General features: G+C 54.2%; 1 protein-coding gene and 1 long non-coding RNA gene across 2 annotated transcripts; both read left to right on the plus strand.

The window, feature by feature from the left end:
- The first annotated feature begins 3009 nt into the window (after positions 1-3009).
- LOC131574209 (superkiller complex protein 2-like) lies at positions 3010-14886 on the plus strand. The gene is made up of 15 exons (XM_058828632.1): positions 3010-3040; positions 4398-4486; positions 4867-5009; positions 5559-5702; positions 5814-5901; positions 6448-6554; positions 7043-7189; positions 8376-8475; positions 8933-9145; positions 9707-9817; positions 9894-10005; positions 11504-11622; positions 13067-13204; positions 13336-13485; positions 14875-14886. Exons 1-15 carry the CDS (start codon positions 3010-3012, stop codon positions 14884-14886), a joined length of 1704 nt encoding a protein of 567 aa, XP_058684615.1.
- Positions 14887-16424: 1538 nt separating this feature from the next.
- Positions 16425-20407, plus strand: LOC131574210 (uncharacterized). The gene is made up of 3 exons (XR_009276410.1): positions 16425-16964; positions 17602-17712; positions 20102-20407. It is a non-coding gene; the product is annotated as an uncharacterized LOC131574210 (long non-coding RNA).
- The last annotated feature ends 3577 nt before the right edge of the window (positions 20408-23984 follow it).

The raw sequence follows: 23984 nt of genomic DNA on the forward strand, positions 1-23984 counted from the left end.
CCCTCCCCAAATTCCTGAGACCCCTCCCCAAATTCCAGAGACCCCTCCCCAAATTCCTGAGACCTCTCCCCAAATTCCTGAGACCCCTCCCCAAATTCCACAGACCCCTCCCCAAATTCCTGAGACCCCTCCCCAAATTCCTGAGACCCCTCCCCAAATTCCTGAGACTCCCCCAAATTCCAGAGACCCCTCCCCAAATTCCTGAGCCCCCCTAATTCCAGATACCCCTCCCCAAATTCCTGAGACCCCTCCCCAAATTGTTGAGACCCCCCAAATTCCTGAGACCCCTCCCCAAATTCCACAGACCCCTCCCCAAATTCCTGAGACCCCTCCCCAAATTCCAGAGACCCCTCCCCAAATTCCTGAGACCCCTCCCCAAATTCCTGAGACCCCTCCCCAAATTCCACAGACCCCTCCCCAAATTCCTGAGACCCCTCCCCAACTTCCTGAGACTCCCAAATTCCTGAGACCCCTCCCCAAATTCCTGAGACCCCCAAATTCCAGAGACCCCTCCCCAAATTCCTGAGACCCCCAAATTCCAGAGACCCCTCCCCAAATTCCACAGCCCCCTCCCCAAATTCCTGAGACACCCCCAAATTCCAGAGACCCCTCCTCAAATTCCAGAGACCCCTCCTTAAATTCCTGAGACCCCCCCAAATTCCTGAGACCCCTCCCCAAATTCCTGAGACCCCCAAATTCCACAGACCCCTCCCCAAATTCCAGAGACCCCTCCCCAAATTCCTGAGACCCCCCCAAATTCCTGAGACCCCCAAATTCCACAGACCCCTCCCCAAATTCCTGAGACCCCTCCCCAAATTCCACAGACCCCTCCCCAAATTCCTGAGACCCCTCCCCAAATTCCAGAGACCCCTCCCCAAATTCCAGATACCCCTCCCCAAATTCCTGAGCCCCCCTAATTCCAGAGACCCCTCCCCAAATTCCTGAGACCCCTCCCCAAATTGTTGAGACCCCCCAAATTCCTGAGACCCCTCCCCAAATTCCTGAGACCCCCAAATTCCTGAGACCCCCCAAATTCCTGAGACCCCTCCCCAAATTCCTGAGACCCCTCCCCAAATTCCAGAGACCCCTCCCCAAATTCCTGAGACCCCTCCCCAAATTCCACAGACCCCTCCCCAAATTCCTGAGACCTCTCCCCAAATTCCTGAGACTCCCCCAAATTCCAGAGACCCCTCCCCAAATTCCAGAGACCCCTCCCCAAATTCCACAGACCCCTCCCCAAATTCCTGAGACCCCTCCCCAAATTCCTGAGACTCCCCCAAATTCCAGAGACCCCTCCCCAAATTCCTGAGCTCCCCAAATTCCAGAGACCCCTCCCCAAATTCCTGAGACCCCTCCCCAAATTCCTGAGACCCCTCCCCAAATTCCACAGACCCCTCCCCAAATTCCTGAGACCCCTCCCCAAATTCCTGAGACCCCTCCCCAAATTCCACAGACCCCTCCCCAAATTCCTGAGACCCCCAAATTCCAGAGACCCCTCCCCAAATTCCACAGACCCCTCCCCAAATTCCTGAGACCCCTCCCCAAATTCCAGAGACCCCTCCCCAAATTCCTGAGACCCCTCCCCAAATTCCTGAGACCCCTCCCCAAATTCCACAGACCCCTCCCCAAATTCCTGAGACCCCTCCCCAACTTCCTGAGACTCCCAAATTCCTGAGACCCCTCCCCAAATTCCTGAGACCCCCAAATTCCAGAGACCCCTCCCCAAATTCCTGAGACCCCCAAATTCCAGAGACCCCTCCCCAAATTCCACAGCCCCCTCCCCAAATTCCTGAGACACCCCCAAATTCCAGAGACCCCTCCCCAAATTCCTGAGACCCCTCCCCAAATTCCTGAGCCCCCCAAATTCCACAGACCCCTCCCCAAATTGTTGAGACCCCTCCCCAAATTCCACAGACCCCTCCCCAAATTCCTGAGACCCCTCCCCAAATTCCTGAGACCCCCCAAATTCCTGAGACCCCTCCCCAAATTCCTGAGACCCCTCCCCAAATTCCTGAGACCCCTCCCCAAATTCCACAGACCCCTCCCCAAATTCCTGAGACCCCTCCCCAACTTCCTGAGACTCCCAAATTCCTGAGACCCCTCCCCAAATTCCTGAGACCCCCAAATTCCACAGACCCCTCCCCAAATTCCTGAGACCCCTCCCCAAATTCCTGAGACCCCTCCCCAAATTCCTGAGACCCCCCAAATTCCTGAGACCCCTCCCCAAATTCCAGAGATCCCTCCCCAAATTCCAGAGACCCCTCCCCAAATTCCTGAGACCCCTCCCAAATTCCAGAGACCCCTCCCCAAATTCCTGAGACCCCCCAAATTCCTGAGACCCCTCCCAAATTCCTGAGACCCCTCCCCAAATTCCTGAGACCCCCAAATTCCAGAGACCCCTCCCCAAATTCCTAAAACCCCTCCCCAAATTCCTGAGACTCCCCCAAATTCCAGAGACCCCTCCCCAAATTCCTGAGACCCCTCCCCAAATTCCTGAGACCCCTCCCAAATTCCTGAGACCCCTCCCCAAATTCCTAAGACCCCTCCCCAAATTCCTGAGACCCCTCCCCAAATTCCAGAGACCCCTCCCCAAATTCCTGAAACCCCCCCCAAATTCCAGAGACCCCTCCCCAAATTCCTGAGACCCCCAAATTCCTGAGACCCCTCCCCAAATTCCTGAGACCCCCAAATTCCTGAGACCCCCCCAAATTCCTAAGACCCCTCCCCAAATTCCAGAGACCCCTCCCCAAATTCCTGAGACCCCTCCCCAAATTCCAGAGACCCCTCCCCAAATTCCAGAGACCCCTCCCCAAATTCCTGAGACCCCCAAATTCCTGAGACCCCTCCCCAAATTCCACAGCCCCCTCCCCAAATTCCACAGCCCCCTCCCCAAATTCCGGGAAGCCCCTCCCCCACCCTGGGGAGCCCCTCCCCCTCATTTTTGGGGTTCTGGGGGGGGTCTCACCCGCTCCCCCTCCCCCCCCAGAGCTGCTGACGACCCCCCCCGGGATGAAACGGGGGGTGCAGTTCCAGCCCCGAGGTAGGGGAGGGGTCTGGGGGGGATTTGGGGAGGGGGCTTTGGGCTCTGGTGGGGCTTCGAGGGGCTTTTGGGGTCTGGGGGAGTTTTGGGGGGTATTGGGGGGGTGGTTTGGGGGATTTTTGGGGGGGCTTTTGGGGAGGGGGCTTTGGGGCCTGGGGGTTTTTTTGGGGGGGTTTTGGGGTCTGGGGGGGCTTTGGGGAGGAGGATTTGGGGTGTGGAGGGGTCTGGGGGGGCTTTGAGGGAGTTTTGGGGGGGCTTTGGGGTCTGAGGGGGTTTTGGGGGGGCTTTGAGGGTGATTTTGGGGGGTTTTGGGGGGGCTTTTGGGATTTGGGGGGGTTTTCAAGTTTAGGGGGTTTTGGGGAGGGGGCTTTGGGGTCTGGGGGGGTTTGGGGGGAGATTTGGGGTCTGGGGGGTTTTGGGGAGGGGGCTTTGGGGTCTGGGGGGTTTGGGGGGGTTTTGGGGGTCTTTTTGAGGGGGCTTTGGGGTCTGGGGACTTTTGGGGAGGGGGTTTTGGGGTCTGGGGGGACTTTGAGGGGGTCTGGGGGGTTTTGGGGAGGGGTCTTGGGGGGCTTTGAGTGGGTTTTGGGGGGTTTTGGGATCTGGGGGGTTTTGGGGGGGTTTTGGGATCTGGGGGGTTTTGGGATCTGGGGGGTTTTGGGGAGGGGTCTTTGGGGTCTTGGGGGTCTTTGGGGGGAGTTTGAGGGGGATTTGGGGTCTGGGGGAGTTTTGGGGGGGTTTGGGGGGTCTTTTAGGGGAGATTTGGGGTCTGGGGGTCTTTTGGGGGTGTCTTTTGGGTCTGGGGGGGTCCCTGGGGGTTTTTATCCCATCTGGGGGGGCAGATTTGGGGGTCTCGGGGTCGTTTCACCCCCCCAGACCCCCCCACAAACGCCCCCTCCCCATTTCCAGCCTCGGGGGGGTCTCTGTCCCTGTCGGGGCTCCTGGAGACCCTCGAGCCCCTGGAGCTGGGGGGGGGTCCCGGCCCAGCCCGGGGGTCTCCCCCACCCCCCCCGGGAGGAATTGGGGAGGGGTCTGCGCCCCCCCCGACCCCCCCGCGGCGCTCGGACAGCCTGGAGGAGCTGCTGGGGCAGGTGGGAAATGTGGGGAGGGGGCTTGGGGGGGGTTGAGAGACCCCTCCCCACATTCCCAGCACTCCAGGAGGGTGAGGATGAGGAGGGGGCTCTGGGGGGGTTCAGAGACCTCTCCCCACGTTCCCAACACCCCCCAGGGTGAGGAGGGGGCTCTGGGGGGGCTCTGGGGGGGCTCTGGGGGGGTTCAGGGGGGTTCAGAGACCCCTCCCCTCATTTCCCACCCCCCCCAGCAGAATGGGGAGGGGTCTCCTCCCCCGGTGCCCCCCCAGAGCCCCCCGAGGAGGTTTGGGCCGAGCTCATCGACGCCGCCACCCCCGTGGAGGGGTTTGAGGAGCTGCTGCCGGACCCCGCCCACAGGGTGGGATTTGGGGGGGATTTGGGGGGTCCTGGGGGGGATGTGGGGGGGGTTTGGGGAGTCTTGAGGGGGCTTGGGGGGGATTTGAGGGGGTTTGGGGAGGATTTGGGGGTCCTGGGGGGTCTTGGGGGGATTTGGGGGGGGGTTTGGAGGGGTTTGAGGAGCTGCTGCCGGAGCCCGCCCACAGGGTGGGATTTGGGGGGTCCTGGGGGGGATTTGGGGGGTCCTGGGGGGGCCCTGGGGGGTCTTGAGGGGGCTTGGGGGAGATTTGGGGGGTCTTGGGGTGGTTTTGGGGATTCTTGGGGTTGGTTTGGGGGTTTTGGGGTATTTTGGGGTTTTTGGGGTGCTCAGAGTGACCCCCAGATCCGTTTCCCCCTCCCCAGTGGCCGTTGAAGCCGGATCCGTTCCAGCAGCGCGCGGCTGTGCCTGGAGCGCCGTCACTGCTGCCGGTGGCCGCTCACACCTCGGCCGGCAAAACCGCGCTGGCCGAGTACGCCATGGGGCTGGCCCGGCGCCACATGACACGGTGAGACCCCAAAATGGGGCTGGGGGACCCCAAAATGGGGCTGGGGGTCCCAAAATGGGGCTGGGGGTCCCAAAATGGGGCTGGGGGACCCCAAAATTGGGCTGAGGGTCCCAAAATTGGGCTGGGGGTCCCTATAATTGGGCTGGGGGTCCCTAAAACTGCCCCAGGGACCCCAAAACTGCCCCAGGGACCCCAAAACCACCCCAGGAGTCCCTGAAACTGCTCTGGAAACCCGGTGAGACCCCAAAACTGCACCAGGGGGCCCCAAAACTGCTCTGGGGGACCCTAAAACTGCCCTCAGGGACTCCAAAACTGCCCTGGGACCCCAAAACCATTCTGGGGATCCCTAAAAGTGCTCTCAGACTCCTTAAAACTGTTCTGGAGGACCCAGTGAGACCCCAAAACTGCACCAGGGACTCCAAAACTGCTCTGGGGGACCCTAAAACTGCACCAGGGACCCTAAAACTGCCCCCAGGGACCCCAAAACCGTTGAGGGGACCCCAAAACCCCCACAGTTTTTTTGGGGTGACCCCCCCGTGTCCCCCCCAGGTCCATCTACACCTCCCCCATCAAGGCTTTGTCCAAGCAGAAGTTTGGGGATTTCCGCGACACCTTCGGGGACGTGGGGCTGCTGACAGGGGACGTGCGGCTGCGCCCCGAGGCCGCGTGGCTGGTGATGAGCACCGAGATCCTCAGCTGGGGAGGGGTCCTGGGGGGTCCTGGGGGGGCTTTGGGGTGTCCTAGGGGGTCCTGGGGAGGGGTTCAGGACCCCCGGGACCCCCCCCAGCCCCATTTCCTCCCCCCCAGGTCGATGCTGTCCAACGGCTCCGACGCCATCCGGGACCTGGAGTGGGTGATCTTCGACGAGGTTCACTGCGTCAACGACGATGAGGTGGGGCTGGGGGCTCTGGGGGGGCTCTGGGGGGCTCTGGGGGGGCTCTGGGGGGGCTCTGGGGGGCTTTGGGGGGGCTCTGGGGGGGCTCTGGGGGGCTCTGGGGGGCTTTGGGGAGGCTCTGGGGGGCTCTGGGGGGGCTCTGGGGGGCTCTGGGGGGCTTTGGGGAGCCCTGGAGGGTCCTGAAGTGATTAGGAGGGGTCTGGGGTGGTTTAGGGGGGCTCTGAGGGGTCCTGGGAGGGTTTAGGGGTGGTCTGGGGGGTCCTGGGGGGCTCTGGGGGGGGTTTGGGGGGTCCTGAGGGGCTCTGGGGGGGTCCTGGGGGGGTTTAGGGGAGTTCTGGGGGGTCCTGGGGGGGTTTTGGGGAGCTCTGGAGGATCCTGGGGGGGTTTTGGGGTGGTCTGGGGGGTTTTGGGGGGTTCTGGGGTGGTTTAGGGGATCTCTGGGGGTTCCTGGGGGTGTTTTGGGGGGTTTTGGGGGTTCCTGGGGGTGTTTTGGGGTGTTTTTGGGGTGTTTTAGGGTCCCCCTGACCCCCCCGTGCCCCCCAGAGGGGTGTGGTGTGGGAGGAGGTGCTGATCCTGCTGCCCGAGCACGTGAAGCTGGTGCTGCTCAGCGCCACCGTCCCCAACGCCCTCGAGTTCGCCCAGTGGGTCGGGTACGGCCTGGGGGGGCTTTTGGGGGGTCCTGGGGGGGCTTTGGGGGGTCCTGGGGGGGCTTTGGGGGGGTCCTGAGGGGTCCTGGGGGGGCTTTGGGGAATCCCCGGGGGGTTTGGGGGGTCCTCAGGGGGTTTGAGGGGGTCTTGGAGGAGTTTGGGGTGTCCTGAGAGGGCTTTGGGGGGTTCTCGGGGGATTTTGGGGGGTCCTCAGGGGGTTTGGGGGCTTCTCAGGGGGGTTTGGGGATCCTGGGGGGGTTTGGGGGGGGTCCTGAGGATCTTTGGGGGTCTCTGAGAGGGACATGGGGGGGATCTGGGGGCTTTGGGGGATCTTGGAGGGGCTTTAGTGATCTCTGAGGGGTTTATGGGGGTTCTCAGGGGGGTTTGGGGGGTCGTGGGGGGTTTTGGGGGTCCCTGGGGAGGTTTTGGGGGGTCCCAGGGGTGGTTTGGGGGTCCCTGGGGGTCTCTCAGGGTGTCTCTCACCCCGTCAGTCGCACCAAGCGTCGCTGTGTCCGTGTTCTGAGCACCCCGCGCCGCCCGGTGCCGCTGGAGCATTTCCTGTTCACCGGGAACAGCGCCCGGAACCGGCACCAGCTGTTCCAGCTGCTGGGCCCAGGGGGGGCCTTCAGCACCCAGGGGTGAGACCCCCAAAATCTGATACAGATCTGAGCTGAAACTGCCTGAATCTGACCCAAATCCTGCCTAAATGTGACCCAAAACCTGACACAAACCTGACCTGAAACTGACCCAAAATCTGACCCCAAAACCTGACCCAGATCTGAGACTGAAACTGCCTGAATCTGACCCAAATCCTGCCTAAATGTGACCCAAAACCTGACCCAAATCTGACCTGAAACTGCCTGAATCTGACCCAAAATCTGCCCTGAAACCTGACCCAAAACCTGACACAAACCTGAGCTGAAACTGACCCAAAATCTGACCCCAAAACCTGATACAAATCTGAGCTGAAACTGCCTAAATCTGACCCAAATCTTGCCTAAATCTGACCCAAAATCTGACCTGAAACTGCCTGAATCTGACCCAAATCCTGCCTAAATCTGACCCAAAATCTGACCCAAATCCTGCCCAAAACCTGACACAAATCTGCCCCAAATCTGACCCAAAACCTGCCCAATTCTGACCCAAATCTGACCCAAACCTGACCCTAAACTGACCCCAAATCCTGCCCCAAAACCTGACCCAAATCTGCCCCAAAATCTCTGCCTAAATCTGACCCAAACCTGACACAAACCTGACCCCAAACCTGACCCCAAACCTGACCCAAATCAGACCCAAAACCTGACCCAAAACCTGCCCAATTCTGACCCAAATCTGATCCAAACCTGACCCAAAACCTGACCCAAATCTAACTCAAAATCTGACCCAAAACCTGCCCTGAACCTGCCCCAAAACCTGCCCCAAAACCTGCTCCAAACTCTGACCCAAACCTGACCCCAAACCTGACCCCAAACCTGACCCAAAGCTGACCCAAAGCTGACCCAAAACCTGACCCAAAGCTGACCCAAAGCTGACCCAAAATCTGACCCCAAAATGTGTCCAAAACCTGACCCAAAACCTGCCCAAAATCAGACCCAAAATCTCTGCCTAAATCTGACCCCGAAACCTGCCCCAAAACCTGACCCAATTCTGACCCAATTCTGACCCAAATCTGACCCAAACCTGCCCCAAAACCTGACCCAAACCTGACCCAAAACCTGACCCAAACCTGACCCAAAACCTGACCCAAACCTGACCCAATTCTGCCCCAATTCTGACCCAATTCTGCCCCAAACCTGTCCCAAACCTGCCCCTCCCCTGTCCCAGGTACTACGCAGCGGTGGAGGCCAAGAAGGAGCAGAGCAGCAAACACGCGCAGAGCTTCGGGGCACGGCAGCCCACCATGGGAGCCCCCAACCCTGGGCAGGTACTGGGGGTCCCAGGGGGTCCCAGTGACCCCAAACCCCCAACCCTGGGCAGGTACTGGGGGTCCCATGGGGCTGGGGTCAGTTTGTGGGTCCCATGGGGCAGTTTGGGGGTCCCACTGACCCTGTTCTCCCCCCCCAGGAGTGTGGGGTCTGGCTGTTCCTCCTGCAGACCCTCCATGGGGCTGGGGGCTGTTTGGGGGTCCCATGGGGCAGTTTGGGGGTCCCCCTCACCCTTCTCTCCCCCCAGGAGTGTGGGGTGTGGCTGTCCCTCCTGCAGACCCTCCATGGGGCTGGGGGCTGTTTTGGGGTCCCATGGGGCAGTTTGTGGGTCTGGGGGCTGTTTGTGGGTCCCATGGGGCAGTTTGGGGGTCCCATGGGGCAGTTTGTGGGTCTGGGGTCAGTTTGTGGGTCCCATGGGTCAGTTTGGGGGTCCCCCTGACCCTTCTCTCCCCCCAGGAGTGTGGGGTCTGGCTGTCCCTGCTGCAGACCCTCCGTGAGCGGGAGCTGCTCCCGGCCGTCACCTTCACCTTCTCCCGTGGCCGCTGCGAGGAGCAGGCGGCCGCCCTGGGCTCCCTGGAGCTGCTGAGCGGCGCCGAGCGCGCCCAGGTCCGGCTCTTCCTGACGCGCTGCCTGGCCCGGCTGCGCGGCTCCGACCGGCGCCTGCCACAGGTGGGGCCCCGAGAGGATGAGGAGGGAGATTCTGGGGTGTGGGAGGGAGATTTTGGGGTGTGGGACAGTGATTTTGGTGTGTGAGGGGAACAAGGAGGGCGATTTTGGGGTGTGGGAGGGTGATTTTGGGGTGTGGGAAGGTGATTTTGGGGTGTGGGACGGCAATTTTGGGGTGTGGGGAGGGTGATTTTGGGGTGTGGGAGGGTGATTTTGGGGTGTGGGGAGGGTGATTTTGGGGTGTGGGAAGGCGATTTTGGGGTGTGGGAGGGCGATTTTGGGGTGTGAGGGCACCGGGAGGGAGATTTTGGGGCGTGGGAGGGCAATTTTGGGGTGTGGGACAGTGATTTTGGGGTGTGAGGGGAACAAGGAGGGCGATTTTGAGGTGTGGGAAGGTGATTTTGGGGTGTGGGAGGGCGATTTTGGGGTGTGAGGGGACAGGGAGGGCGATTTTGGGTGATTTTAGGGTCCCACGGGGACAGGGAGGGCGATTTTGGGGTGTGAGGTGTAAAGAGGGAAGGGTTGGTACCTGGAGGAGGGGATCCAGCGCGTTCCTCCCCGCAGGTGCTGCAGCTGTCGGAGCTGCAGCAGCGCGGCATCGGCGTCCACCACGGCGGGGTCCTGCCGCTGCTCAAGGAGGTGGTGGAGATGCTCTTCAGCCAGGGGCTGGTGAAGGTGAGCGGGGAAAAACGGCACAGCCAGCTGTGGGGCACGGGGATCCCACCCCATGGCTGCCCCACGCCTGGCCCAGGTGCTGTTTGCCACCGAGACCTTCGCCATGGGGGTGAACATGCCGGCGAGGACCGTCGCCTTCGATTCCATCCGCAAACACGACGGGAATGGCTTCCGGGATCTCCTGCCCGGTGAGGGGCTGGATGTGGGGCTGGGGGGAGAGCGGGTGGGAACGTGAGGGGGAAATGGGGGAAAGCGGAGAGGGAAAATGGGAGAAAGCTGAGGTGAAAATGGGAGAAAGCGGAGAGGGAAAATGGGAGAAAGCTGAGAGGGAAAATGGGGGAAAGCTGAGAGGGAAAATGGGAGAAAGCTGAGGGGAAAATGGGAGAAAGCTGAGGGGAAAATGGGAGAAAGCTGAGGGGAAAATGGGAGAAAGCTGAGAGGGGAAATGGGAGAAAGCTGAGAGGGAAAATGGGAGAAAGCTGAGAGGGAAAATGGGGGAAAGCTGAGAGGGAAAATGGGAGAAAGCGGAGAGGGAAAATGGGAGAAAGCTGAGAGGGAAAATGGGAGAAAGCTGAGAGGGGAAAATGGGAGAAAGCGGAGAGGGAAAATGGGAGAAAGCGGAGAGGGAAAATGGGGGAAAAGGCAATTGGGAAAATGTAGAAATAGGGGAGGAAAGAGTGAGGAGAAATGGGAGGAAAGAGGAGAAATGGAGGGAGGAGAGTTGCAATCGTGAGGGAAAACGTGAGGGGAGAAAAGAGCGGGAAAACGTGAGGGGAGAAAAGAGTGAGAAACGTGAGAGGAAAAGAGAGGGGAAACGAGAGGGTAAAAAGGCAGAAAATCTGAGGGAGAAAGAGCAGCAAACATGAGGGGAAAGCATCGGGAAAAGCGACGGGAAAGGTGTGGGGAAAAAAGAGCAGAAACGTGAGGGAAAAAGAAACACGGGCAGGAGAGGGCAGGAAATGTGAGGGTGGAAAGAGTGGGAAACGTGAGGGGAAAATGGGGGAAAACGTGAGGGGAGAAAATGGAGAAACGGGGAGAAAATGGGGGAAAATGTGAGGGGAGAAAAGAGCGGGAAAACGTGAGGGGAAAAATGGTGGGAAATGAGAGAGCAAAAAGGCGGAAAATCTGAGGGAGAAAGAGCAGCAAACACGAGGGGAAAGCAGCGGGAAAAGCGACGGGAATCGTGAGGGGAAAAAAGAGCGGAAACGTGAGGGAAAAAGGGCAGAAACGTGAGAGGAAAAGGGCAGGAAATGTGAGGGTGGAAACAGTGGGAAACATGAGGGGAAAATGGGGGAAAATGTGAAGAGAGAAAATGGGGAAACGGGGAGAAAATGGGGGAAAACGTGAGGGGAGAAAAGAGCGGGAATCCTGAGGGGAGAAAAGAGCGGGAAAACGTGAGGGGAGAAAAGAGCAGGAAAACGTGAGGGGAGAAAAGAGCGGGAAAACTGAGGGGAGAAAAGAGCGGGAATCCTGAGGGGAGAAAAGAGCGGGAAAACGTGAGGGGAAAAATGGTGGGAAATGAGAGAGCAAAAAGGCGGAAAATCTGAGGGAGAAAGAGCAGCAAACACGAGGGGAAAGCAGCGGGAAAAGCGACGGGAAAGGTGAGGGGAGGAAGGGCAGGAGCCGTGAGGGGAAGAGTGGGAGGATCCGTGAGGAGAAGACGCCGGCGGCTCTGCGTCCCCACAGGCGAGTACACGCAGATGTCGGGGCGCGCCGGCCGCCGCGGGCTGGACGCCACCGGCACCGTCATCATCCTCTGCAAGGGAGCCGTGCCCGAGCTGTCGGATCTGCACCGCATGATGCTGGTCAGTGCCTGGCGTGTGTCCCCGCGGTGTCACTGCCATGTTCCCAGTGTGTCCCCACAGTGTCACTGCCATGTTCCCACCGTGTCACCGCCGTGTCACTGCCATGTTCTCACTGTGTTCCCCTCGTGTTCCCGCTGTGTCCCCACTGTGTCACCGCTGTGTCACCGCCATGTTCCCAGTGTGTCCCCACAGTGTCACCGCCATGTTCCCAGTGTGTCCCCACAGTGTCACCGCCATGTTCCCCCCGTGTCCCCACAGTGTCACTGCCATGTTCTCACTGTGTTCCCCTCGTGTTCCCCCCGTGTCCCCACAGTGTCACCGCCATGTTCCCCCCGTGTCCCCACAGTGTCACTGCCATGTTCTCACTGTGTTCCCCTCGTGTTCCCCCCGTGTCCCCACAGTGTCACCGCCATGTTCCCCCCGTGTCCCCACAGTGTCACTGCCATGTTCCCAGTGTGTCCCCACAGTGTCACCGCCATGTTCCCCCCGTGTTCCCCCCGTGTTCCCGCCGTGTCACCGCTGTGTCCCCGCCATGTCACCACTGTGTCACTGCTGTGTCCCCACAGTGTCACTGCCATGTTCCCACCGTGTCCCCGCGGTGTCACCGCCATGTTCCCAGTGTGTCCCCACAGTGTCACCGCCATGTTCTCACCATGTTCCCCTCATGTCCCTGCTGTGTCCCCACTGTGTCACCGCTGTGTCACCGCCATGTTCCCCCTGTGTCCCCACAGTGTCACCACTGTGTCATTGCCGTGTCACCGCTGTGTCCCCACTGTGTCCCCAGTGTCACCGCCATGTTCCCACCGTGTCACCGCCGTGTCACCACCGTGTTCCCACCGTGTCCCCACATGTCCGCGCCATGTTTCCCCACCATGTCACCTCTCCTGTCCCCGCCGTGTCCTCACCGTGTCCCCACGTGTCCCCACCATGTCCCCGCTCCTGTCCCCACTGTGTCACCTCTCCTGTCCCTGCCATGTCCCCGCCATGTCCCCACCGTGTCCCCTCTCCTGTCCCCACCATGTCCCCTCTCCTGTCCCCGCCATGTCCCCACCGTGTCCCCTCTCCTGTCCCCACCGTGTCCCCTCTCCTGTCCCCACGTGTCCCCTCTCCTGTCCCCTCTCCTGTCCCCACTGTGTCCCCTCTCCTGTCCCCACCGTGTCCCCTCTCCTGTCCCCACTGTGTCCCCTCTCCTGTCCCCGCCGTGTCCCCTCTCCTGTCCCCACCGTGTCCCCTCTCCTGTCCCCACCGTGTCCCCACGTGTCCCCTCTCCTGTCCCCACCGTGTCCCCTCTCCTGTCCCCACGTGTCCCCTCTCCTGTCCCCTCTCCTGTCCCCTCTCCTGTCCCCGCTGTGTCACTGCTCCTGTCCCCACCGTGTCCCCTCTCCTGTCCCCACATGTCCCCTCTCCTGTCCCCACGTGTCCCCTCTCCTGTCCCCCGTCCCAGGGCCGTCCGTCCCCGCTGCAGTCGCGGTTCCGCCTGACGTACCCCATGATTCTGCTGCTGCTCCGCGCCCCCGCCCTGCGCCCCCACGACCTCATGCGCCGCAGCTTCGCCGAGTTCCCGCTGCGCCGCGACGCCACGGTCAGCGCTGGGGGACGGCTGGGGGGCTCTGGGGACACCCCTGAGGGGTGGGGGACACTGGGGACACCCCCAGGCTTAGACCCCCCTGTGACCCCTGTGACCCCCCTGTGACCCCCCCATGTCCCCCCCAGGCCCAGACTCGTCGCGTGGCCGCCCTGCAGGAGGCTCTGGCTGCTCTGGGTGAGCCCGAGGGGACAGATGGGGACAGTGGGGACATGGCAGACCTGCCGCAGTATCACCGCGCCGTGCAGGGGCTGCGCCGCGCCCGCGCCGTGCTGCAGGTGGGGCTGGGGGCTCCGGGGGTCCTGGGGGGCGTTTGGGGGCTCCTGGGGGGGTCTGGGGGTCTGGGGGGGCGTTTGGGGACATCTGGGGGTGTTTGGGGATACCTGGGGGGCGTTTGGGGGCTCCTGGGGGGGCTCAGGGACACCTGGGGGGTGTTTGGGGACATCTGGGGGTGTTTGGGGACATCTGGGGGCATTTGGGGACATCTCGGGGGTCTCAACGGGGACAGGGGGACCTTGCAGAGCTCCTGGGACGTTCAGGGGGGTCCCGGTGCCCATTTTGGGGGTCCTGATCCCCATTTTGGGGGTCCCAATGCCCATTTTGGGGGTCCTGATCCCCATTTTGGGGGTCCCAATGCCCATTTTGGGGGTCCTGATCTAGCCCAGCTCCGGAGCCGCTGAGCCCCGCCGCCACCGTCCTCGCCCCGGGAAAGGCGGCGGAAAATCGGGCGGAGTGCTCGGAGTCGGCCGGCTTCGTCGGGTTTTTCGTTCAGGCAAGTAAGGTAGACAGACGCGCTGAGAGCAGCGGGGGCCTCGATCGTGCCACAACAAAGATGGCCGCTCGGCCAGAAGTGGCTTCAGCCACAACAAAGATGGCGACGAGGAAGGGCAGAAGTGATGTCACGCCACTCACAAGATGGCTGCTGAGTCGCGGCTGGCTTTGACCTTCCAAGCATGGCGGCCGAAAAGGCGGGAAAATGCAAGGACCCCGGGCGGTGGGTGTCTACTCGACTGCCTGACAAACACCCCGACGCCGACGCCGCTCCGGCGCAATTTTCCGCGGCTTTTCCGGCCGTGCCGACACGGGCTGTACGCTCAGCGGCGCCGGGGCCGGACGCGAGCCAGCCGGGCGCCGACAGGCAGCGGTGAGGATGCCTCTCTCTGACGGGGTCCTTGCCGCGGCCGCGTTTTTGGGGTTGGCCCTCGCGGCGACCCGTACCTTCCCGCCGCTCCTCTCGCTCCGTGCTCTCCCCCCGGCCCGGGGAAATGGAGGAACCCCCCGATGGCTTCGGCTCCCAACGGTCGCTCCCCGGCGCTGGGTCCAGAGCGGCCCGAGGAGGGGATGCTCTGTGTGCCGGAACGGTGAGAGGTGCGGGCGGGTCGGGGGGACTTTATCCACCGAGTATATACCTGGAAGTATAATGATGATCAAAATAGATACTAAAAAATATTGAAGATAAACGGGCTGCTTGGTTTTTATTTAGTTAGAGGCAGGGTTTTTAAATAAATAAGAAAAAAATAAATAAAATATTTCAAGAATGAATATGTAAAGGTATAGAGAAATATATATATATATATATGTAGGCATAAAAATAAGTAAAAATAAGTAAAAGAAATATATACATATATATTGATTTATAATCTATAATATGATTTCTGTACGTATAGATGGTAATATGATATATTTTAGGATATGTTATGTGTTACGTATATCAACAAGGTATATAAATCTGATAAAAAATATATATTAAAAGATTTTTAAATACCGTTTAAGATAAAGGGTGTCATAGAGTTCCTTTACCTTTAAGAAAGTTAAAGTTGCTGAAGTCTCCTGGGAGTCTTTTCTCTTGACCAATTATCGGTCATTGCTGAGAATTGACAGCAGTTTTAGCCATTGAAAAGTAAAATCAACTTGTGAACCCCACCTTAAAGTGTACACCCAGAAGTCTGTAGTTTTTCTTTGTTTCCTGGCGGTGAAGAGTGGCGGAGCTCCGGCTGGCCTCTCGTTCTCTGCCCAGGCCATGCGGCCTGGGTGGGGGGGGGGCCGAGCTGGGCCTGCCGTTCTCCCGCCCGGGAGATGGGGGCCGGCGGGGGCTTGCCCCGGGCTGAGCCGGGCCAGGCCGGTTCCTGGCTTAGCTGCAGGTTTTGCTGTGATAGAATTTACCAGAAAACTGCCGAGTAAAGAAGAAAAGCTTTAGACCTGCGGCAGGCTGAGACAGCAACTACACTGCAGAGCAGCCATGAAGAATCTTCTATCGAAGACAGCTCCAGCTGCTGCTCCGGCAGAGATCACAGAACCATCTGCAAAAGCCTGGGCAAGATTTTAACTCTTTCTTATCCAGATGAAACTTGCGGATTAATCTTTTCGTCCAGAAAGAGAAAAGGAAAGTGATCCACATGAAAAGAGACTTTATAAACTACTAGTGGTAAGAAAGAAAAGAAAACTTCAAGAAAGGTAGAGAATTAAGAAGATGCTTTAATTAAGCTGAAATATCTTTCTGTTAAAACTATGGAAATAGACAATGAAGTCCTGAAAAGAACTCCTTTAATTCATAATAGAGTATGGGGAGGAATAAAGTGTTCAAAGTGTAAATTTGAGTAAAAAGTGGAGTAATTGTGGTATAGTGAAGTGCTGGGAGATTTGAAGCCTTGAGAGGCAATGAGAAAACTGTTTTTCTAGTGAAGCTCACAGGAGCAGATGAAGAATACCTTTTTGCCTTTGACTCACTTATCCTTAAAAATACTATCCCCAAACTAATGACCTATAACATTTCAGAGTGATGTGGAATAGGAGGGGTGGGCTCTGATAATAACAGCTCTGAGCAGCTGATATCAGAAGAACGAGAAACTATAACAAAAATAGTTTTCTTGTGAAAAACTCCATAAATTAACAGAAAGGAACTTCTGTTTCTCTACAGAAACTGAGGAAAAGACTATAAAAAGAAGTAGAACTGTTTAAACCATCAAAATTATAAAGTTTTTGTCTCTGTTGTCATGTGAACAAAAGAATAGTGAGCAGTAAGAAATGAAAAGGTTTTTCTAAAAGTTTATTCTGGTGTTCTTATTCTTGTAGTTTGTCAATAAACTTCTCTTTATTCCTTTTAAGTTTTATGCCTAGTTTGCTCTTATTTTAATCCATATCTCACAACAGAAAAATAATAATTCTTTTTTCCCCCTTGTTTGTTAATTACTGGTTCAAAACCACGACAAAGGGACTGTTTGGTTTTTATTAGGTTTGCTTCGGGGCTTTTAAATAAATACTACAAAAATAAAAACATAGAAATGTATATTAAATATATAAAGATATAGAGATATGTGCAACCAGAAAAGTAAAGAAATAGAAGTAATGCAAATATATACAAACAGGTTTATGTTTAATCTATATATCTACATTATATTTATTTAATAGATGTATTATATATATAATAAATATATATATAATTAAAATGTATATAATATATTTAATATATAATAATATATGTATACATGTTAAAATAATATATTTTGATACTTTATATATTGTGTGTTATATATAAATGAATATAGTATATAAATTTAAACACATGTTGTGAAAATAGATGTTAATTTTTTTTTTTTTTTTATTTTCATTGTTTTGGTAAGTTTCTCAGAGGCAATCCTCCCGTTGCAGCTGCTGACAGCACTGAAAACCTGTGTGCTTCGTGGTGTCCATCGCCCAGCTGGCAACGATTCCCTGGTGTTTGGTGCATTAAGTCACACCCAGCTGTGTGGGATGGCAGGTGAGCACATTGCCCGAGCCTTTTAGCTTTTCTGGCTCACACACAACTTCCTTTCCTTTTTTATATGGAAATCAGGGAAGAGGGTAGTGTATATTAGTATATTAGCATTTCTAGCAGATTTTTAACTGCCACTGATGCCCGTTCATCTTTGCAGTGTGGGTTTTCATGCTGACAAATCCTCTGCTTTGCCTTCTGCTCAGAGTCAGGTGGGCCCTTTATTGAACAGATTTATCTGCTACAAGGCTACGCAGAAGGATGGAAAGGAGGAACACAGGGGGGAAAAAAAAATAGATGAAAGGCCATGCATTGATCACCTGATGTACTCCAGAGACAAACATGGCTACTACAGGTAACATGGAGCAGCCCTTCTGGCCTTTTCAGTTGTATTCAGAGAGATGTTTGCCTGCTGTGAATATCTGGGTGCTTGGAGTTCACTCTGATTTTAACAAGCCCATCAATAATAAAACATTGTATTGATAGAGCAAGATCTAATTCTGTAAAGTTGTTGCTCCACAGAAAAGCAGCATAAAGAAGCTAGCTGGATTATTTGTATGATATGTAGCTTTTTTAGGATGTTTTGTTCTTTAGATGGTGTTCATTTCAAATACAAGCGTGTGAACTTTGTGTTCCCTTTTAGGGGCTGGTTCTGGGGTAACAAGGAAACACAAGGCCTAAACACCTCTGGCTTGTCTGTCCAAGGATCTGCCTCAATTGTGGCTCCCATCCTTCTGAAGAACTCTTCAGCACAGTGAGTTACCTTCTATAACTATTTATTGTTGTATTGTTGTTGTGAGACCTCATTGCTGGGTGAGAAGACCAGGGGAAATTAAAGGCTGTATGCCACTGTTACTTCACTGAATTCTTGTACTCTGTTAAAATCAAAACAAAAGGGATTTACACTGTAAGAAACACTTAAATGTAAGTTAAGGTAAAGGTCACAGTGCTAAAACCTAAGAGCAGATAGCCTTGAGCTCCTTTATATTCCTACTCCTGCCTCCAGGGTATCATCAGCTATCCCCTAGATCTTGCAGTGGAAGAGATGCTGAACCATCAGCTGTTCCATATTCTACACCACGTGTCTTTTTACCATGCTCCTCTGAGAAGCATCTCTCCCTTCTCTGTTTCTTTGCAGACAAGAAGGGAGAAATTGGGATTGCCTTTGTTCTTTTGCCTGTTCATAAAAAGGCCGCTTGTGGCTGTGTGCAGTGGCAACTGCATCACAGAATCTTAGAGGTGATTATTCGCAGGTTAAGGAAATAATTCCCTTTTTTGTCACTGCTGCACTGAATTTCATAGGCGTGTGTGTGGCTCGATGCCTAAGATATTTAAAGCAGGTTTTATTCTTACAGGGGTTTTGCACACTAAATATGTGAGTGATAAAAAAGAGAGAGTTTTAATTAGACAATTTAAAAATTAGAAGCTTTATAAATTGTATTATTTATAAATTAGCAAATTGTTGTAATTAAAATTGAGATTTAAAAATAAGTTTTTATTGAAGTGCCTTTAAAAATAGATTAAAAAGTTTAAATGCTGTATTTTTGTATCCCAAGAAACTTAAAAGATTCTTGCTTTGTTTCAGTAATTTTAAAGTTATGTTAATTATATATTACCCATTTGCTGAGTTTTTGACAATTTTAATAAGGAAATTTTAATGTTAATTTTTTTTTGGTAAATAAAACACATATAACAGCATAGATATCAATTTGGATTTTAGATTTTAATTTAAAAATTAGACTTGATGTTCCTGAAAAGTGCTACAAAAGCTAAATGACAACTTGCCCAATCCTGTGTTGTGGCTTTTTTTTAGAGAAGCTGCACTTTAGAATTTTAACTAATTTGAACATATATTAGGCAAATTCTTGTTGTGAATGAGTATTTTTAGTAATATTTGCAGTTATTGTGGGTTATTCTCAAAGCTAGATAACATAGAATTGTGATGTATTTGGTTTATTTTTATAATTTTTATAGTGAATCCATGTTATTGTTATATTGTGTTTAAGGAGTATATATCAGGCTTTTAGTTGCTTTTTGTAGTAACAGAATAAGATTGAGTTGTGTTTTTATTTGGTATAGATTGGGTGTTGGTAGAATTGAGGATAGTCAAGTTTTGTAATGTTTGGGCTTGAATGTTTTTGGGTTGAGTTTTCTAACTTGGATATTCTTTTAAGGTTAAGTTTGTTATTTCCTTTTGTTATAAATAATTATTGTTAAGTTTAAATGTTGTTTAATTTAAATTGTTTTATGTTTTATTAGAAACACTTGTTTAAATTGCAAAGTATAGTTATTTTCCTAGAAATATGAAGACAACTACAACTGAAGCAACTGTGATAAACCACTGATGAACACCTGCTTGTGGACAGAAATGAATGCAGACTGTGACACCCTAGACTTCATTGGGAGTTCTATTTAGTTGTTGCAATTTTTGCAGTTTTGTTTGCTATAACTTTATTATTTTTCAGTGTTTCCAGAATTTTAAAAAGATATACCATTGCTAAGGATTAGCTGCCATAAAAGAAGCTTCAAATGAAACCAACTGCTAATGATTTAATTAGTCTGGTACCTAAGACTTCTGATCATTTGCTTTGTACAAATGCATTTTAACAGTTTGCTGTGCTGTAAGCATCTCATAGCTGTTGCAATTGAAAACCTTGTTTTAAAAATGAGTTAAGAGGCATCTTTCCAGTTTAAAGTCTAAGGCCCTGGCCAAGTCTTAACTTTACCTGGACAGAATGTTTGCTAACAGATCCAGATGTTTTCTGTCCTAAATCAGGATTTGAGTCACTTTTTGACTTTGCAATTTGACCCTATTAATATAACAGCTGGATCAATTTTGAAGTGGGCTTGGAGAATCATTTTCCAGAGGTGATGATCCAATCCTTCACTGATTTTTTGTTTCTGTTTGTTTGTTAAATATGAGATGCTGGTGCAGTGTTTTAATAATTAACAGTATTTTTATATTGATTGATTTTTAACTGTTATAGGTTTTTACTGATTGTGTATAAGGTTTTGTGTTAATGTTGAACAGAAATACATTCATTTTTATTTTTTTAAGAAAACGGGGAAATGATACCCTCAAAGCAATTTGATTAGTGTAATTCATTAACTTTAAGAGAGAAGTGCCTGTGTTTTGTTGGCAGGTTCAGAAAAGTCACCTGTCCATTTGACCAGACTGTCTGCCTCTGAACACACGAGATCCAGTGAACAGAGAAGTCATCACACAGCCTTGGTACTCCAGACTTGGATCAGAAGTGGAGCTGTCAGGACACAGTTGTGTCTGAACAATACACAGACAGTTGCCAACAGAAATTTTATGTTGTTATTATGATGTGGTGTTTCTATTAATTTTTCAGTTGTCCTTTGTTTTAAGATTTAGAAGGGTTTGAGGAACAACTTGAACATCGAAGCCCTCAGTCACCGATCAGCTGCCAGCTGACATCACAGGAGCAGTGAACATTCAGGACTGAATCGTGTTGGAGAAATTCTGTAGAAGATTTGGGAAGTGTAGAGACTCCATCTAACTATATATAAAGTAAATTGTAATTGTGTGTTTATCCTTTTAACAAATTGCTTTCACGCTTAGACTACATATATACCAGAACACGTGTGTTAAAAGTAGTTAGATAATAGTTTAAGATAAAGTGTTTAGTCTGTGTAGTAATTGTTATGTTAGTATAAAATATAAGTATTTTCCTTTAAGAGGTAGTGTAAGCATCTTTAAAGGTTCATTTAACGTTAAAAGTTTTAACTGTGAGTTTGTAAGCATGGTGTCATTTACATGGTAAACTGCTTATAGTAATTGTGCTGTTTATAGTTATAACACCTGAAGCAGTGAGCCCCAGTTTTGTGGTACAAGCTGAAAACCCATGATCTAATAGTCAAGCCCTTGCATTTACACCCAAAGCTTTAACTCCTCTGCTGACTTTCGTGTATTAGCTGTTATCATCCCAGGGTCCTATACCACTCCAAAGAAGAAGTGGACCAGTACCTTGAGCGAGCAGGCCGCCTTCAGAAAAGAGAGCTGTTGACAGGACTGTCAATAGCAATGCTGCTCGGCCTGGGAGCAACTGGAGCAGCCACGGGTGTCTCCGCTCCGATAACCCAGAGTCAGAGTCTCTCTCAGCTACAGATGACTGTAGATGAAGATCTACAGAGAATTGAGAAATCCATATCCTTTTTAGAAAAGTCAGTCTCCTCCCTCTCTGAAGCTCTGAAGTTGTTTTGCAGAACAGGCGAGGTCTCGACCTTCTATTCATGCAGCAAGGAGGCCTCTGCATCGCCCTGAGCAAAGAATGCTGCTTCTACGCTGACCACACCGGAGTAGTGAGAGACACCATGGCAGAGCTACGAGACAGGCTGTCTCAACGGAGAGCAGAGAGAGAAGCCCAGCAAAACTGGTTCCAGTCCTGGTTCAACCAATCTCTGTGGCTAACCACCCTGGTGTCTACCCTGATTGGACCAGTTGTGATGATTTTATTCGTGCTAATCTTTGGACCCTGTGTTTTAAATAAGCTTGTATCCTTTGTTAAAAGCTGACTAGAAAAAGTTACATTTTGTTTATAGAAAGGCAACAGATGCTTTAAAAATATACTTAGTCACCGCTTGTGCCTCATATTTACTAATGAAAACTGTAGTATCCATTTTATAAGCTTTTAGCCTTTTAGATAAGTATTTTATATTTTATTCAATTTTATATTATCCATTTTTAAAACTTTATAATATAGATAAGTTAGACAAAGTGTTTAGAATACGTATAAAAAATAACATTAGAATTTTAAGACTAATATACCTTATATTTTAGCAAACTAATTATTCATAGAGAGAGGGGAATATGTTGTAGTCCTAGGGCATTGCGCTGCGGAAGAATTCGGGATCTAACGAGAAGCTGCTAGACCCCCTCTCTGTTAGGATAGCAAAACCTGCAATTAGCCAATAGCACTTAGGTGTGACGTACGTAGATGGGAGTAACACAGTGACCCTAGGTTATAAATTGTCAAATTCCCCTGCAATAAACGCCATTGCTTCGCCATCCATCATATTGATGTCTTGTGGGTGGATTGGCCAGGGTGGCCCGGGAGAGAGGCCACGGGGCTGGCTCCTGGACTAGGGTGTTTGCCTTGCTTGGAAAACCCACAAAGGTATGTAGTACCCAGTGCTTTTGGTAGCCCAAAATGGACTTCTCTGTCCAGGACCTCCCAAACACTTGGTGAATTGTAGACTCTGGGCCTTCAGAATTCACCTCTGATACAAGAATGAAGATTAGGATGTTAGTCCCGTAATTTCATTTTTTTTATTTCCCTGAGGCACTCATGAGAAAGCTCTTTAAAAACACATTATTCGTGTTCCTGAAGGAATTAATGCCATCGCAAAGGCAGAACACCTCACTGCGTGGTCCGTGCTCCCGAGGAGCTCCCCTTGAACACCCGAGGTGGAGCTGCCCCGGGGCGCCCCGAAGGCGGCGGGCGGCCGCTGCTGCACCGTCAGGAACCTTCATCCACCGAGGGACGCGGCGGCCTCTGCCAGGGCCAGGGCAGGAAAGTGAAGCAGGTGCACATGGAAGTCAAAGTCCACGGCAATTTGCACGACGGCACGGAAGTTTCATGGAGCACACGCATTGGGTAAAGCTTTTTATAAACTGTAAAATAAAGATAATCCAAAACTGAAAAGCCACGTGGGTATTTTTTTTAGTCTGGTGAGGAGGGGCAGCTGTCAATTCCCCCTGCTCCCGTCTTAGCGGCTGCACCGCTGCCCTCCCTCCGTGCTGCTCCAGCTCTCCCTGGCTTAAGTGGGCAGGGTGGGGAAGCCAGCTCCCACCGCTGGCATGTGGGAGCTCTGAGCCAGCCGAGGAGCAGCCGGGTTCCTCTTCCTGTCCTCCGGAAGAGAGTAAGGCTAAAATCACCCGCTGTGATCGGGGTGTCCCTTCTTGCGCCGCCCCGCCGGTCCCCTTCATTCCCCTGGGGCGCGGCGGGCCGGAGCCCCACGGAGCTGCTGGGCCGGGGGCAGGGAAGGACGGAGACGAGGGCGCCCAGCGCGGCTCGGGCCCCGCCGCGGCCTCGGGGCTGGCGGAGCGGGGGGGGCCGGGCCGGGAGCGCTCCGGGGCTGCGGGACCGGCCCTGCCCAGGCCGGGGCGCCGCGTCCGCACCGGGACCCGCAGCGCTCCCGCAGCCGGAACCGCCCTCCCGCGGCGCTGCCGGTACCGATCCCGATCCACCCCACGGGGGAGAGGCGGCACCGCCCGGGACCCCAGGGCGGACACCGGCAGGACCCGAACCCCCCATCCCAGCTCCGGTTTGCGGGCTCCGTCACCCGCTTTCGGTCAGCCCCGTCCCGGCATCGCGGCAGGAGGGGGAGTCGAGTCCCGGCCAATCCGGCCATGCTCCGCCACCCCCGAGACCCGCCACCCGGGGCCGGCCGGGGGAGAGGCGGCACCGCTCCGCCGGCGGACACCGGCAGGACTTTGCCCCGCTGCAGACCCCGTCCCGAGCCGCGGCCCCGCAGGGCTCGGAGCGGAGCCCGCCGGGAGCAGCCCCCGGGCCGGGGCTCGACCAGCGCCGAGCGAGAGTCGCGGGCCAGCGGCACGGGGGGGCGGGGCCGCATGAGGAGCGGGGCCACGGGGCACAGCCCGACCGCACCTGGGAACTGCCGGGGGTCCCGGGCGGCGCCGCCTGTCCGCCATCGGGCGGATCGAGGCGGCACCGGGCCCGGGCCCGGGATCGGGATCGGGATCGGTTCCGGGCCCGGGATGGCGGCGGCGGTTCCCGTTGCGAACTCGGCGCCCCCGCCCGGCCCCGGGACCGCGGCACGAAGGGGGCGAGGCCAGGGAGAGGGGGGGCCCGCACAGGTGTGAGGGGCGGGGGCACGGAGCGCGTGCGCAGCTCGGGACAGCAGAGCGCGCGTGCGCGGCGCGGGGCCGCCTCAGGTGTGCGGGACGGGGCCGGCACAGGTGTGAGGGGCTCCAGAGCGGCTGCGCGGGGCGGGACCGAGGGCATTTAAACCCCGGAAGGGCGGCGGCCGCCATTTTTA

The sequence above is a fragment of the Poecile atricapillus genome, unplaced genomic scaffold (assembly GCF_030490865.1).
Source record: "Poecile atricapillus isolate bPoeAtr1 unplaced genomic scaffold, bPoeAtr1.hap1 scaffold_157, whole genome shotgun sequence".
In the NCBI taxonomy this organism is placed as follows: Eukaryota; Metazoa; Chordata; class Aves; order Passeriformes; family Paridae; genus Poecile; species Poecile atricapillus.

Coding starts and splice junctions, on each gene's coding strand:
- LOC131574209 (XM_058828632.1), top strand. CDS start 3,010: ATGAAACGGGGGGTGCAGTTCCAGCCCCGAG. Junction 10,006..11,503: donor CTTCCGGGATCTCCTGCCCG/GTGAGGGGCTGG, acceptor GCGTCCCCACAG/GCGAGTACACGCAGATGTCG. Junction 11,623..13,066: donor ATCTGCACCGCATGATGCTG/GTCAGTGCCTGG, acceptor CCCCCGTCCCAG/GGCCGTCCGTCCCCGCTGCA.